Source organism: Chaetura pelagica, unplaced genomic scaffold (genome assembly GCF_000747805.2).
Source record: "Chaetura pelagica isolate M959 unplaced genomic scaffold, ChaPel_1.0 scaffold240, whole genome shotgun sequence".
Classification (NCBI taxonomy): Eukaryota; Metazoa; Chordata; class Aves; order Apodiformes; family Apodidae; genus Chaetura; species Chaetura pelagica.
In genome coordinates this window covers 99,538-114,509 of record NW_009951796.1, presented here as the reverse complement: position 1 = coordinate 114,509, position 14,972 = coordinate 99,538, and the positions used below count along the sequence as shown (strand labels likewise).

Sequence of the window (14,972 nt, the reverse complement as noted above, 5' to 3'; positions counted from 1 at the left end):
TTCTTTTTAAGGAGCATTGATGAGAATGTCTCCTTTTTGCCCAAAACAGACCCTGTTCTGTCCTTAGCCCTCAAATGTGGGTGGCTCTGAATGTGTGCTACTCACTCCAGTATGGAGGAAGGTGTTTGTCTTGTGGCCTCATGTTTTGGAAAGGTTCTGACCAGAAAATGTTTTCTAATGTCATGCAGGAAACAGATCTAGAGGCAGCAAGTTACCTGTTTGATACATAGGAGATGTTCTTTGCCCAGCTCGGGCTCTCTCCTCTGTAATTACCGCATCAGCTGTAGTGTGCTTTGAGATGGCTGCACTAAGGCTCTTGATATGTATGCGGAGTAGCGCACTGGTGAGTCTCCCATCAGTGCAAACGAGGAGGATTTGGAGCATGGTTGCTGTCTCTCTGGTGACAGAGGCATGTCTCATTGCCACCATGCTTTGTAGCACTGCTCAGCCCACCATGTTGATTATAACACAGAGAAAATGCTGGGCTTGAAGTTCCACCTGCTCCTGCAATCTTTATGCAATTAATTGTCCCCAGGGAATGGTACTTGGTCAGGGTGAGAGCAGAGCTGCACTGCCCAAAACACTTTCATTTCACCTGGAGGCAGAAGAGTTATTAGTCCTTTTTGAGGGAGAACTGCAGTTTGAGTCACATATTTATTGCAAATTAAATGTAACTGTCATGATTCACCTTGATTTTTTAATGTAAAGTACCTCTGAAAGCCATTATTATTAAATGATAATATCAGGAATTGTGAATGATTACCTGACAAATAACAATAGCTTGTTCTCATGTTTTCTGCAAAATAACCTGACTTTGTGGAAATGAGGGGTTTTTTTCTGGTGTGTTGGTTCAGTTTTTGTTAAACGCCTGTGGAACATATGCACTGTCTAGTTTTGTGCCTTCTTTCCTTTGACTGCCTTTCTGATACGTGACTGGTTGACTGCATTCAGCTGGTTTCTTTTAGGTGTGTGTTTGTTTTTTTCTCCCAGATGAAAAAAAGTTGGCAAGGGCCTTTGGAAAAGGCCTGCTGGTTTTCACTTTGAAACAGCTAGCTCAGGTCAAGCCTTTCTCTTTGCCCCAGAGGTTACCTGATCATGGAAACATGGATTATGATATGTTGTCTTCCTGGGCTTACATGTTGAGGAGCTATTACTACTTTTTTTTCTGTGAGGAGTAGCCAAAGCCTATGGTTTGTGCAGTGACTTGTTTTCCTGGCTTGGACACATGAGAGCTAATTAACAGGAGTGAAGTACATGCGATGTAGCAAATAATAATTAGTTTTATTTATGTATAAATATTGATAGTCATAAGAGAATGCAAATGCTTGTGTGGGAAACAGTTGTTGCCTATGGGCTGTTTTGGACAAAAGGGGATGAATGTTCACAAAACAGCAAGAGGGGATATAAACAGGATGAAGTAGCACACATGCTCAGGAATGCAGTGAATGTTCTCAGAGATGGTTCCTGTTGTGGCAAGCAGCAGAGGACACATCACCCTGCAGAAGGGCAGCCATTTTTTGCAAGTGCAATGAAGATTGCAACAGCAGCTTCACTTCTTTTAGCAGTGGTGGCATTCTTCCCTTTATCACCCTGGGAAGGTGTCATTCTGTTATGATGACTCTTCTCTTCTAGTGGGTTGACATTTTACTGTAATTAATGAGTTACAATTAGATTAAGGAAAGGGCGGCCCTCAAGAAACTGCTGCTAGTAAAAATTCAAGGCATGTGGGAGTTAGGGAGGACTTGACCCATAATTTTTGTGGTTTGTTTTGGTTTTAAAGCAGTTCTCTCAGGCGCAGGACAGACAAGCAGACACACTTGTGCATTAAAACCCTCTCATCTGCTGGACAGGAGTTTCCCTGGCAGTTCTGCCACTGCCTGCCAGCTAGGGACACAGTCACCAGCTCAGAGCTCATCTGTCCTGCTCATGTCGTTACAGGCCAAGTGGTGAAGGCAAGGAACCATGGCGGAGGATAGGAAAGACGAAGCCAAGGCACCTCACTGGACTGCAGGTCAACTAACAGAGGCTTCTTCACACCCACATTCACCTGAAATCAAGGAGCAGGGTGGGGCAGGTGCCGGAATGGTCAGAAGTGCCAATGGATTTTCCTACCAAGAGGATGAGGAGCCGGTGCTGGGCAGCTGTGAGCAGCCAGGGACGTACACGCGGACCAAAGAGAATGGGATCAACGGAGAGCTGTCAGCGGGGGACAGAGAGACTGCAGGTAATGAACCTCAGTGCCCTGCCACAAAACACAGGGCTCTGCAGAACACTGGATGATGTTTCTCCAAGGGGAACTGTTAGCTGGAGCCAAGCATGCCTTGGAGCACGGGGGAGCTAAGGTGAGGGAGCGTATGACTTAGGAGGACTCTAGCTCATCACAGTGAGGGTTGCATCTTCATCTGGGCTTGTACAGCTTGCATCTTTACCCAGATACCTTGGCAGTGCTCTTAGAAGACTTCAGGAAAGGCATGACAGTGCTTAACATGTCTTGGTAGGTGGGCCAGGGTCACCTCTTGGGAGATGAGAGAACAGGCTCATGTAGAGCAGCTGCTCAGCTTCTCTGGGCTGGAAGGGAGAAGGAAACCAATCAGCTGTTGTGCATGGATAGCTCGTGTTGCTCTTCCATGCCTTTGTGTGGGTTCCCTGTTATAGCTCATGAGTAGCAACACCTTGAAACCACCCACTATTTGCAGAATGATGTGTTGCTCAGTGTGACCGGGAATACCACAATTCACCATCAGCATTTATTCACTGTTGCACAGGCATATTTTGCTGGATACTTACTGGAACTATTTGTGAACTACGTTAGGATTTTTAGGATTCAGCTTGTTATTTGGGGGAGGAAAAAAAAAAGTGTGACTGTGTCAAAATGAAATATGCAAAGCAAGTTTCCTGTTTTAGAAATAAATGCTCATTCTCTCTGTGCAGAGTTCCCACCTTAAACCCCAAATGCACAGTGCAAGAGCAATCTCTCTTATACAGACACAACTGCCCTTGATGCATCCATCCATGCATGATAAAGGGATCTTCCCAGCAATGTTTGCTCTTGACAGCATTTGGAGATGCCATCCATAATTTCTCAACAGCTGAATAATTTTAATGCTCCTGGACCCTACAGTCATTTTATAAGCAATTGTGTTGGAAATGGAGCTCTCTGCTAAAAGTAAATGGGTTTAGTTTTCGAGTCTCTTCTTGTGGATCTAGTCTAAACATGAGAGCCAAAGGCAAAAAAATCCTTTGTAAGCATTCAGGTGCATACACTGTTGGTGATTGTTTGAGGGCATGATAACACCATCTTGTCTCTTTGCTGTAACCCAACTTTGTGCTATGCTTAGCCAGCAAATAAGCGGGAGCAAATCAGAGGTAAGATACTGCAGTTCTTAGGGGTTGTCATGGGCTGTGGGAAGATTGAGACCGTTCCTTGTTGTTACCACAGATTTTTTCATGCCATCTTGGACAAGTCCCACCCGTACACTTGGAGTGTGTGGGAATAACTTTAGAGGATGAAGAGGAACGAAATGCTCTTCTCAGGCTCTCTGCAGCTCAGGTTCTGAGCAGTTTGTAGTGTTTGAGAGAGGTGTGAACATTTAGTCAAGGACTTTGCAGCTACTGCATGAGAGGAGGTGGGAATCCACTACTGCCCATCAGTGGGCAGTATAGTAGTGTTTCTTCATGTTTCTTTTGAGTTAAGGGGTTAAACAGAACAACAATCGAAAAAATGAGGCTGTATAGTCTAGGGGAGGCAGCAGGACTGGGGGGGCACACTTTCCAAGGGAACAAGGCTGCTTGATCTGGCAGAAGTTTGCTTCAATCACCACTTTGTGACCCTTTCTCACTGTCCACTTAGACTGCAAGATCTCTGATGTGGGGACTTACTGTTGATACACACAGTTTTTGTTTGGGAGTCTTATAGCTTTCCTCGTGGCATCTTTGTTTGTCCTTGAACAGCAGAAAAGTCCCTAAAACTGCTGGCCTTCATCCATGAATTCTGAGCTCTCTGGAAACAGCTACACTGTGTGCTCATACACTGGCTAAGCTTGTATTTAATTAATGCAATGTAAACTATCTTAGGATACTTGATTAGCATATTTTTTATAAGTTTTCTCATTTTGAAGGAGAAACCTGTTGATAACTTACTGTTACAATAGAAAGGAACTGGGGGGTGTGTTGCTCTTTTACACTAGTATTTTCTAGCTGGATGTGCTTAATGTGTTGTGAAGCAGGAATTTTAGAGATGGATTTTTGGTGTTTGATGCAGAGTATGATCTTGAAGTGAAGATTGCTATTCACCACAAAGTTCAGTCATTTTGCGGTGTTGGCTTGTAAATTGTAGCTGCAGTGGAGTGTTGTATCAGGTAGGGTATAATGGGAGTTATTAATTTGTGGTAGCTTTACCAACTTCAATAAGCTGAGGAGAAAATGCTCAGGAAGCCAAGGTTAACAGAGATAATTAAGCCAAACTGTGAGGTTGAGTGGATTTACAGGGATTTTATTCTCCTCAGTGCAAGTTCAGCACCAGAACCTAAGAAAATCTCTGGTTTCTCAGCCTTCATCTTGGAGTCCATAAATCCCCAGTACTGCAACAACCAGCTCATCTGCAGCAGAGCACTGGTATAAACTGGGCATTTCCTAGGCTCATCACCCCATCCTTGCTGCTGAGAGCTTAGGTATGTTCTGAGGTGTTCCATCTCAGGTAGCTCTCTGACATCTGAGTGACTCAGGAGCTGGGATTTAGTCATGAGATGGTCCTCTCCTAGGGAGAGGAGGTATTCTGCAGCCAACCAATGGTCCCTTCAGGGCAGAGCGAGGCAGCAGGGCACCCATTTGCAGGGCTTGAGCTGTTAAATCCAAGGGATGTGCTTTCAGGGGAAGGTTAGAGTCAGGCCAGCAGGTCAAAGGCACCTTACGCCAACACTGATGCAGAGGCAAGGGGTGGTAATGGAGAAGGACATAACAGTTCTTGCCAAAACACATCCAATCTGTCACTGCATGTGACATTTTTAGGTTTGCACAGTTAAAATATGCCTTCCTGTCTATATGTGTGTGTGTCTCTCTTGGCGTCTGTCAAAGAATTATTGAGTCTGACCTCAATTTTGGAATCCTCTGAATCTGGCTGTTGTGTTGCCTTTGATTGATCAGTCTCGGTATCATGCTGGTAATGGCTGCATTATGGAGACACATCAATGCCCTCCTTTCAAATGGGCCGATGGGAACGTGGGAGAGTGCACAGGACTGTGGCCAGGGCAGCCTCAGGGACTGAGCTGAAGTCAAAGGCAAATACAGATGAGAGAATAGGCTGGGGTTTTTGACATAGCCCATGGGAAGCTTTATAGATGAGGTATAAGTAAGGGCAGTAAAGCAGCTATTTATTTTTATATGTATTTATGTATATACGTGTTTGTATATATATATACATCTTGGACTGCCCCTGTCAGACCAGCTCAGTTGCCCTCTGTCCTCAGCCCTGTGCCTCTGCCAGCCACAAATGTCATGCTGCTCCTGAGGGCACCTTGCCTTTGGGGTGGTCTGCAGCACCCCACAGCCCAAGATCCACCAAGTTTCAATGTGCTCTCCCTGGTCTATGCATGTCCATGTCCTTTCTCACCTGCACATGGACACTGAGCATCTTTGATGAGGATTTTGGAAGTACTAATAGGGGAGGGTGATAACTGTAGCTCTTGTCAAGTGAAACCTTTTCACGTCCCGAGAAGTGTTCTGCAAAGGAGGCTATCATGTCATCTTCAGAAACTCTCTCTGAAGTGGGTGATGTGGAAGGTGTCAGATTGGACCCCATGGCAGAGCACAGGATGTCTTTTGATTTACAATGAAATAGGAGAGTGGAAGCCTTTAATTTGCTTACTGAATAGTCATGGTCAACTAAATGGGAGGAAGGGTGAGGAGCAGTACAGATGCACTGCAGTGTTCTCTTGGAACCAGCAGTTCAACACAATCCATCGTATTTGACTTGCAAGGAACACCTAGTTGCAAAGGTTTGGTTTTTTACACTTGAAATGCATTACTTTTCTTTTCGGCAGTATAATGACTAACTTGTGAAATTTATTTAGTTAGAGGTAAAAGTAGTTAGATGCATTGTGAGGCATCTTCTACAATATGTCTTTATGTACAGTGACTCAGCTGATTGCATATTTTCTTCATTAGATGCCAAGTTTAGCTTTATAATCTGAGGAGGTCTGGATTACCCACATAGTTATTTGATTAATTATTTTTTTTGACAGATGAAAGGAAAGCATTTCCTGAAATCTATTACTAGAGCCTCAGGACAGTGACTCTATCCTGGTGTCAGTCTTTAGGACAGTAATGCATCCTGCCAAAGTGACAAACAGATTCCTTCACTAATTGGCAGGGTACCCAAACTATGTGGGATGCAAAGAGACTGCTGGAAAATGGTAGCAGGCTTCCTGACCCAGCCCAGTGGTCCCACCACAGGTTGAGTGCTCCTGCCTTGCTTCCAGAGCCTTGAGTCATAGGAAAGGTGGATGAGAAGGAGCCCATGACAGGTAAATGAGAGAGGCTGGGATTTTTGGTAGCCACAGACTGGGATGTGTTAGTCCCGGTACCAGCTTGTGACAGTCTCTAAGTGGAACATGAAGAGGGGGGAGCCCTAGACCTGTGCTGAGGAATGCACAGCAGCAATTGCACAGTCTGCAGGGAAGAACCAAGGAGAAAAGTGGCAAGAGGCAGTTGCAGCCCTGAATGTGATTTATCCAAATTCACCTTTTTGTTTCAGGCTTTGTTCAGGCAGACTAAATAGACATCTGCAACAAATCTATTCCTGTGACCAGCCACTCTTTAAATAAGTGTATTTAAATAAGCTGCAAGGAGTGTCAGCCTGAAAGACTGGACAAGGCCAGTAAATACTTGAGCAGAGGTGGCAAGTCCTGTTAGGTTGGCTATGCAAAAAAGCTGTGGTGAAGATAGGGATAGTTCTGGCTTCAGCCACCTCACCTAGTGTCAAGGAAAGTCTGTATCCCATCATCCTTCCTAGCCTTGACTTGTAGTAGCTACTCCTCAGGTAAAGAGGATCTTGTCCATGGCCCTTAACACCACTCTGCTATCAGAAAATCACCACGACACTCAGTTCTGCTGGCTCAAGTGGCTGGGACTGGAGCTTTCATGGCAGGTTGTGCAGTGGCAAGATTGCCCCTCCCTGCAAGGGGTCACAACAGCCTCTCCAGGCTGAAACTGCACCAAGTCATTGCTTGGTCCCATGGTGTGCTAATGTTTTTTCCCCCTCTAGTGACTTCTCATTTCATTTTATTTTAATTTTGCATGTTTCTGGTTTCCTCTCTCTTGCCTTAAAAGTGATAATACTCAGACAGTACTGCCAGTAAAAATGCTCACAGGCCTTCTTTGTTAGGCTTTCTTTCCAACTGGACTGCTTTGCCAGAGCTTTGCTTTTCATTTGGCTGTTTGCACTGGTCGTCCTGCTGCTGCCCAAGCTCTCCTGGAATTACCAGAGTCCCCAGAAGCTCCCTGATTGCCCATTCCCCCAAGGTGTCTCTCTGCCTTTGTGTCAGATGTGTCTTTGCAGCAAGTGGCACATCTCGAGCAACACAGGCAAAATGCACAAAAGCCATGATGTTCAAAGACAAATGTGATGCTGTGTTTGTCCCGTTTCAGTTGTTTATTCCACAAAGCAGGAAGAATGTATCTTGCCATGTCATTGATGGATCCCATGGGAAAGAAGCTGTTAATTAGGCATTTTGATCTCCTCCTTTCACCCAAGAAATGTGACAGTAATTACCTCACAATGTCATCTTTGCCAATTTAGGTACAGGCAAACACATCAGACTTCTGAAACTTTTCTTCTCTGTGTTAAGAGTAATAGTAGTGTCATTTTTTGGGACACATTACTGGAGTATTTTAGACGTGTTCAAATTGTGTTGTTGAAAAGAAAGGCAGAAATAGCAGAACCTCTTTGGGGCACTCAGAAAATGGAGATTTTTTACCATTCTCTATTGAACTTGCTACAGAGGTTCTCTCAGCTCTTCCTCTGCAGGGCATCAGGAACGAGGCCAGAGAAACCCCATCTTCATGCATCTCTCACCCCTTGATACCTTCTCCCTGACTGGATATCTGCTAACTGCTGCAGAGACCAGCCGCTGCAGATTTTTCTGTGGCTAGCACTGTCAGTCACTAAATCCAGTAAGACACCCCTAACTTCTCTGTGGGACTTCAGCTATCAGTCAGTCAGTGATTGAAAGGTATTTATTTGAACTGGAGAGTCTGGCACAGTTTTGGGCAGTGCAAACATGTGAAAATTAGTGCCTAAAAGGGAGTGTGATGGGATAACCCAGTGTGCAGGTGCCATTGACTCCTATGGCTGGGAATCAGACACCTGGAGAAATTCAGCCATCAGTAGCCTCTGTTATCCCTAAAGCTGAAAATGTCAGCATGTGGTTCAGATTCTCTTTTGAAAACCAAATCTCAGATCGTGGACAGTAACAACATTAGAGTCAACTGCACTGCCACGTCAGCGTTGAATCTGGCCAGTAGAAGGCATCAACCAGCCATTTCCTTTGGGCTCCCTATTGGGGTTTAGATTGACTTTGGTGTTTTCTTGTTATGGTATGAGCATCGTAAGAGGGAATTGCATAAGCAGCTGTGCTTCCTTAAGGGGTAACAGTGAAACAAGTCTGAGCATGTTGGCCTGGCAACCAGCGCTCACTTGGTGCCGTCAACGTTCCCGGAAAGCGTAATCAATAACAATCTCAGAGATGCAACATGGAGCAGTGAGGCCAGGAGATGGAGGAAATATCTTTCATAACATGTTCCAGCCACACTCGTAATTCAGACTATACGCCAGAAGCAGGTTTTTGTCAAAGGTGTCTTTTGAGAGAGTCTGCAGCCATTCTTCAGGGGCTGCCACAGCCAGGATAGCTATTGTAGCTGCAAGATGAGTATCCTGTCAATACTGAATGCATCCTGGAAGTTAAATATGCTTTCGTCACCCCTTTTGGTGGACAAAAATTTGCCCTTTGTGTACTACCCCTGCCCTTCCTCACCACCTTCCATGTTTGGCTGATGGTTTAGGGGTTGTAAATTCTGTGGGCTCGGTGTTGTTCCCCCATGACCTGGAGTCCCTTTCAGTGTATGGTAGGAGACAGCTTGTGGATTTCTGAATTAGGTAAGCTAGACAAGGCTTGTAAAAGCCAGGACAAAAGACAGACAGGTGTGAAGAGAGCTACCCCAGGACACAGAGCAGGGCAGGGCTGCCTGTCTGCAGACTCCTGCCATGGCTCCTTGCGGAGAGGTGAAGGTGAAGCACCTTGGTGGCTCTTCCCTCTCATATCTGAAGAGAAGCCATCATGTTCTCCTTCCCCAGGATGGCAGCAGGAGGACATGCAGAAGCACTAGGCAATATTTGGCAGTGGGCAGTGGTCTTGGCAGTTGCAGCTGGAAGGTGGTATCACCGGGGACTGTGTCAGCATATAATTTTCCTTTCCAGCTTTCTGAGAGCAGGAAGATTTGGAGGAAGGTTCATTACCACACAACAGAGCCTTGTTTTGCAGATACACAGCTGCTTTTGTTTCAGGCAGAGCTGAAATGTCATCTTCTCCAAAGTCACCTTACCGGCTGCTGGGCATTGCTTGCCACCCCCTCTCAGGCAATTATCAGCTCTTAGGGTCTCACAGGCTGTGAAGAAGAGCCGAGAGCCACAGTCATTAACCCACTCACCCCCAGGCTTTGCAAATCCCTTCCTGCACTTTCCTGCTTATGGACTCACATGGTGGTGGCTTGGTGTGCTTTCCAGGCCTGGCTCCCCACAGGTTGGCCCAGCACAAGGGCTCAGGGCTGGCCCCAGGTACTTTTGATGGAGGCTGGTCCTCCTGGCACAGGCTGGACCTCTGCTCTTTGACATACAGCTGGGCACTGGGTGGAGGTATGGACCGTTAGATCACTTACAGGAATGAGAGTCACACACAGACTGCTGCTCCTGCAAGGACTGGCAGGCACTGCTGATTTCTTCTGCCCACGTTGCCATGCCAACACGTCCCTGTGCTGAGCCAGATCTCTCTTTAAGCTCTGCCAAGAGAAAGTATATAGCCTGGGAGCTTATTTAGCATTCAGGAGTGCACAGCCTCTCTGTAGCAGCTCTGAGCCACAGCCAGGATGTCTGACAAAGGAGAGGAGGATTTCATTTTTTTTCCCCTTTTCCTCCAGCGTTTTCTTCTCAAGGTTGAGGGAGGCAGGGTAGATGGGGAGAGAGACTGGGAGTCCTTTTTGATGGAGACCTCACTCTGCTGTCCTCATAGAGGTAAAACTTTCCTGGAAACGAAGAGGAGATAGTACTTGGGTATTTACGGTGCAAAATACATGTGTGAGAGATATAAATGCAAATGTCCTGGTTCCACAAACCCTGGTGAGCTACTCTGTATTAAAATTGGAAAGCAAAGGCAATCTGGGTTTTAATTTTAGCAAGGAACTCAAAGATTACAAGGAAGCCAGGGACAGCCCCCCTGTCTTTTTCTTCCCTGCTGTTTTAGTCGCTAAAGTTACAATATGGAGAAAGAAATAATATCTTCTCATGCTACATCCATATCTTGAGAAAAATAAGCAAAACTTTATGTGTACTGATTTTTTTTTCCCCCATTTTGTGGAATCACTACTGGTAGATTAAATGCTCACTTTAAATTAAATCTGTAAAATTATCATTAATACAGGTCCGTTTTGCCTTTGCCAGCTGAAGGGATGGCAGTCAGCATAAAGCAGCTGGTATTAGCTGGCAGATGAGCACTGATAATGCAGTTCCTGTCAGTGCCAGCTGTGGAAAGGTTGATGTGGCAATTCAAAGGCAGGTCTCAAAGTGAGAGAGCTACATGCTGGTTTTGACACTGTCATTTGTTTCTTGGGAGATGCTGAGCAAAACATTTGTGTTTACCTGTGCTGCTCCACAGACCAACTGCAAAGTGGAGTCTGTAGTGCTTGGGAAACCTGTTCAGAGGTGATGGTTTAGAACTGCAGTCTTGGTTGTTTTGGGGGGTTTGTTATTACTTAGGCATTGCTCATGACATGAAAAAAGTGCAGGAAACTTCAGGCATCCCAGCTATGTCCATCAGATCATGTGAGCAAGCCCTTCTCCTTTGTGTGGAAAATGCCTGGTCAAAATTTTAATACTTTAACTTTCGTTGCATGCAGTGTATGAAAAAACAACTGTGAGATAACATAATCTCCAAGGCAGGAAAACCTCTGAGCTTCCTCCCAAAGAGTCATTTTCGCTCAGGACTGAGTAGATTGAGCACTTCATGGAAATGAGTTTCACTTGGAGGCACTGTATACTTTGGGAGGGGAAAAAAAAGCCAGGTATTTAATTCTTTGTTCCTGTTTCTTTCCTGGAGCCTAATTCACAGTGATATATATGGTCAGTTTGGTACAGCTCCCAGCAACCCATATAGCTTGTGGCAGTTATGATAAAACTAATTTGCAGTCTGGTTCTGTGTCCCTGAGCCCATGCGTCTGGCGAGACAGAGATGTTAATAAAGAAAAGCAGAAGTATCAGCTGCCAGTGCTGTGTAGATGTGGCAGTCTTGCTGAGGTGCCCAAACTGTTTTCATCCATAGCCTTGTGGCACCTAAGAGAGAAGGAAAAGGCTTCTGCTGTGACTGTTGCTTTTTTAGCCCAACGCCAGGGTATGTGCCAAACCTGGGGTAGCAGAGCCTGTGCAGGTTGTTGGTGGGCTGTAAAGGAACAAATCCTTGGTGCTTCTGTCTATCAGTTGCTTTCCTTCTCTTTTCACTGTCATCCTTTCTCTCTATTGAAGAATATATTGTCCTTCTAAGCATTTCTTCTGTTAGCCCTTCCTTTTTTTTCCTCACTTGCCTCTGGCTTTTTTTTTTTTCTTTCTTGTTCTCTCTATGTACTCCCAGCTTTATCCCAGCCATCCACTGTAGCTACTCTGTGACCTTGGTTTTCCACAGCCACTTCTCATTTTCTGTGCATTTGAGAGCCTTTGGATGCAGACCTGTCCTGGTGACTGCAGCAGGTCCTGTGGCTGCTCATTTCTCCCCACAGCACCCAGATGGTCCCATTACCCTGGCTGCAGAAGCTTGCAGGTATTTTAAGTATCCAGAGAAGACAGGTCTGTCAGAAAAAGCACAAGAGGTAATTCAGAAAGTGCACTGGGGGCTTTTATGTGCATCTTTTGTGCCTTCCTTCTGCAAAAATAGCTGCACATTTCTCTTTCCTAATCACTTAGTCCACTTGAAGGTGTGGGTCAGTAGCCTCCCAGCATGGGCAGGCAGTGGACAGGAGCAGCCTGTGTGAGCCATCAGGGACAAGTCCTGGGCAGGGCGGTGAATCAGAATTCACTCTGATGGATTGAATTAAAATTCTGGTGCACTGATAGAATGATCTTCAGTCCTTCTAAACTAGGCACGACTGGAAATCCCACACAATGTGTGCATAGGTTATTGTTAATTTTAAACTGGAGTTCAGTTCATACGGCATTCTTTGAATTCTTTTTTAGAAAGATCACAGGAAACACTGTAGAAAGTGTTTAAAATAGGCTCAAAAGGAGCTAAAAATTCACTTTAAGGGATATGTCACCTCCTGCTGGAGGTGGCTGAGCCTCCATTGACTTCTGTGGGGCTTCTTAAAAATCTGTTTGTTCAAAATCTAAACTTGTACTGAAGTTCAAATATTGATTTAAAAGTGAGTTACCTGTTATGTGTGTTTACTCATACTCAAAGGATTAAATATCCAGCTCTTTCTTTTGAAGCCAAAGGGGTTTCTTCTGCATGAGTCCTAAGGAGTTCATATTTTAACAGAAGATAGATACAGCTGCTTCCTATGTGCAAGTGATGTTTCTGGTTGATACCAAGTCATGTAAAAGGCTGTGGGACCTCACAGCCTTGCCCTGGCTGATGTTCTGATGTTGTCTGCTTCAGTATTGCACGTTAGCTGTAAATGGTGTTGCCAGTGCATCGGAACAGAACTGATTAGCTTTTCCCACCTCTGACTTGGCTGGCAAATGCTGACAGTAGTAAATATTTTGTTGCAGGCAGTAGACTTAAGAAGATACGACTCAGGGGATGCACAGTATTTCCAGTAATGAGGGCTCATTTTAAAAACATTGCTTTATTGTACTGACATTTGTATGACTCCTTTTTAGAAGACTTCTGTATTTCAGGGAGGGAGACCGGTCCCTTGATGTTTTGTTTTACAGCTGCTGGGCAGCGTGGCAGAGGCTCTGCCTGAGCAACATGTGCAGGAGGGGCTGTCCCGAGCTATCTGAATTGCTCCTGGCTTCTGTCATGAGTTTGCTTTGGATTTTGCCACTTGTGTGCTGTGGAGGTTTGGACTGTCTGTCCATCTCTCTGAAGGTGATCAGGAAAAGGCAGTTAGAGCGGTGGAGCTGAAGTACACGCAGATGGTATAGAAATGTCTCAAGGCCAGGCAGCCCAAGCCCCAGGCTGCTGCTTCTTCAAATATGGCAGAATAGCCAAGGTGCACAGAAACCCTCCCTCCAGCCTCCTGCTTGCACCAGAGCACAAGCACCCCAACACAGCTCTGCTGCAGCTGGGGCACCAGTTTTGTACCTGATTTATTGTGCTATACAGGGATGTGTGAAGGGCCTGGGTAGCAGTGATTCAGATTTACAATCTTGAGTTTAAGGAGAAGGTAGAATGGGCTTCTCGAATACCTGAAGTACTCCAAAACATGGAGGTGTAAGCTGTTTGCCATGAGGCTCACCAGGCTGTGAAGCTGCTGTGTCAAGTATCCAGCTGTAGCTCCCCTATACGGGCTTTTCTTATATAGTCACTGCAGTACATCTTGGTCCAAAGGCAGTCTGAATGTTCGTGCGTTTGGATTTCAATGCATCGAAGAGTCTTTCCCAAAATACAGACCTTTTCTGGCTGATTCAGTTGGTTAGCTGGTAAATCTTGGTGATTAAATTCATCTGTCACTATCCTCACTGATGTTACAGTAGCTTAAAGTCAACCAGTTTGTTAGGGAAACGATACTTGTCAGTTGTGTTGTGGTTTCATTTAATTTAAAAGCTGATGTTCCCATTATTTGCTTTCATATCTCTTGCCAATTACTGTTGATATTGCCAGCATCCAGATCAAGGACCAACTTAGAGCAAAATATTTATGCTGACAAAAGCCATTGGAAGGCAAATATTTGAATTCTGTAAAGCTGTGTTACTGCTTTTTACTTCCATTGCAAGCAAATAATGCCAAGTTGGCATTATTTGGGTTTTATGTAACTTATTCATACTGCTTTGATTGCTGCTGTGCATTTCTCTTTTAACCCAGGTGCAAAAGGCAGTATTTAGAGTTGTCATGATCCCAGTGACAAACGTCTCTTTGCTTTTCTATCGGAAATGTCACTGGGTGAGTGAAGCACAGGTCTTTTTTTCCCCAGTGTTTCAGCAGTGTTGATTCAAATGAGTGTCGTCCACCAGCTTCCAGGAGAGCTGAGCGTGAAGCAGGACCTGTCCTCAGGGGCAGGCTAATGCCTCTGAATAAATCGAATAGCTATTTGGTTCGTAGTCCTGCTGCACTCAGAATTGCAGTGCCTCGGGGGGGAAAATCCATAGGTCCCGTTTGCTTTTCAAAGACAGCAAATAGCCACTGTGTGTCTTTCCTTCCTGCAGCAATATATTTGGGGTATTTTGCCTCACTAAGCAGCACAGGTTACTCTCTGCTTTTGTTGTTGACTAGGTTCTGCTGTGCCAACAATTAGTGCTGGTTACCGTGGAAACTGCTCTGCACCCCACTGAGGATTTCGACAGGCACTTTTTGACTGAAATTGCTTTGTTTTCCCAATTCTGCAGGCACACATGTAGCTCATCCTTTTGCTGTTCTCTGCCTGTGTTCCTTCCCTAAAATGTAGCAAAATTAATGAAACATTATTTTATCCTTTCCATCTGTTTGCATCTTTCTTTACCCCTGTTTTAGTCCCAGTTCTCCAGGCATGTTAATTACCCTTTGCTTTAACTGAGC

The 14,972-nt window shown here is 45.1% G+C and overlaps 1 protein-coding gene across 3 annotated transcripts in view; it reads left to right on the top strand.

Moving 5' to 3' along the window:
• The first annotated feature begins 1,962 nt into the window (after positions 1–1,962).
• MAP2 (microtubule-associated protein 2) overlaps positions 1,963–14,972 on the top strand; it is a 65,005-nt gene continuing 51,995 nt past the window's right edge. For all 3 annotated transcript variants that reach the window (XM_010007341.1, XM_010007334.1, XM_010007326.1), the window contains exon 1: positions 1,963–2,224. In XM_010007341.1, coding sequence (XP_010005643.1) covers positions 1,963–2,224 — 262 coding nt within the window. The remainder of the gene's footprint in view (positions 2,225–14,972) is intronic.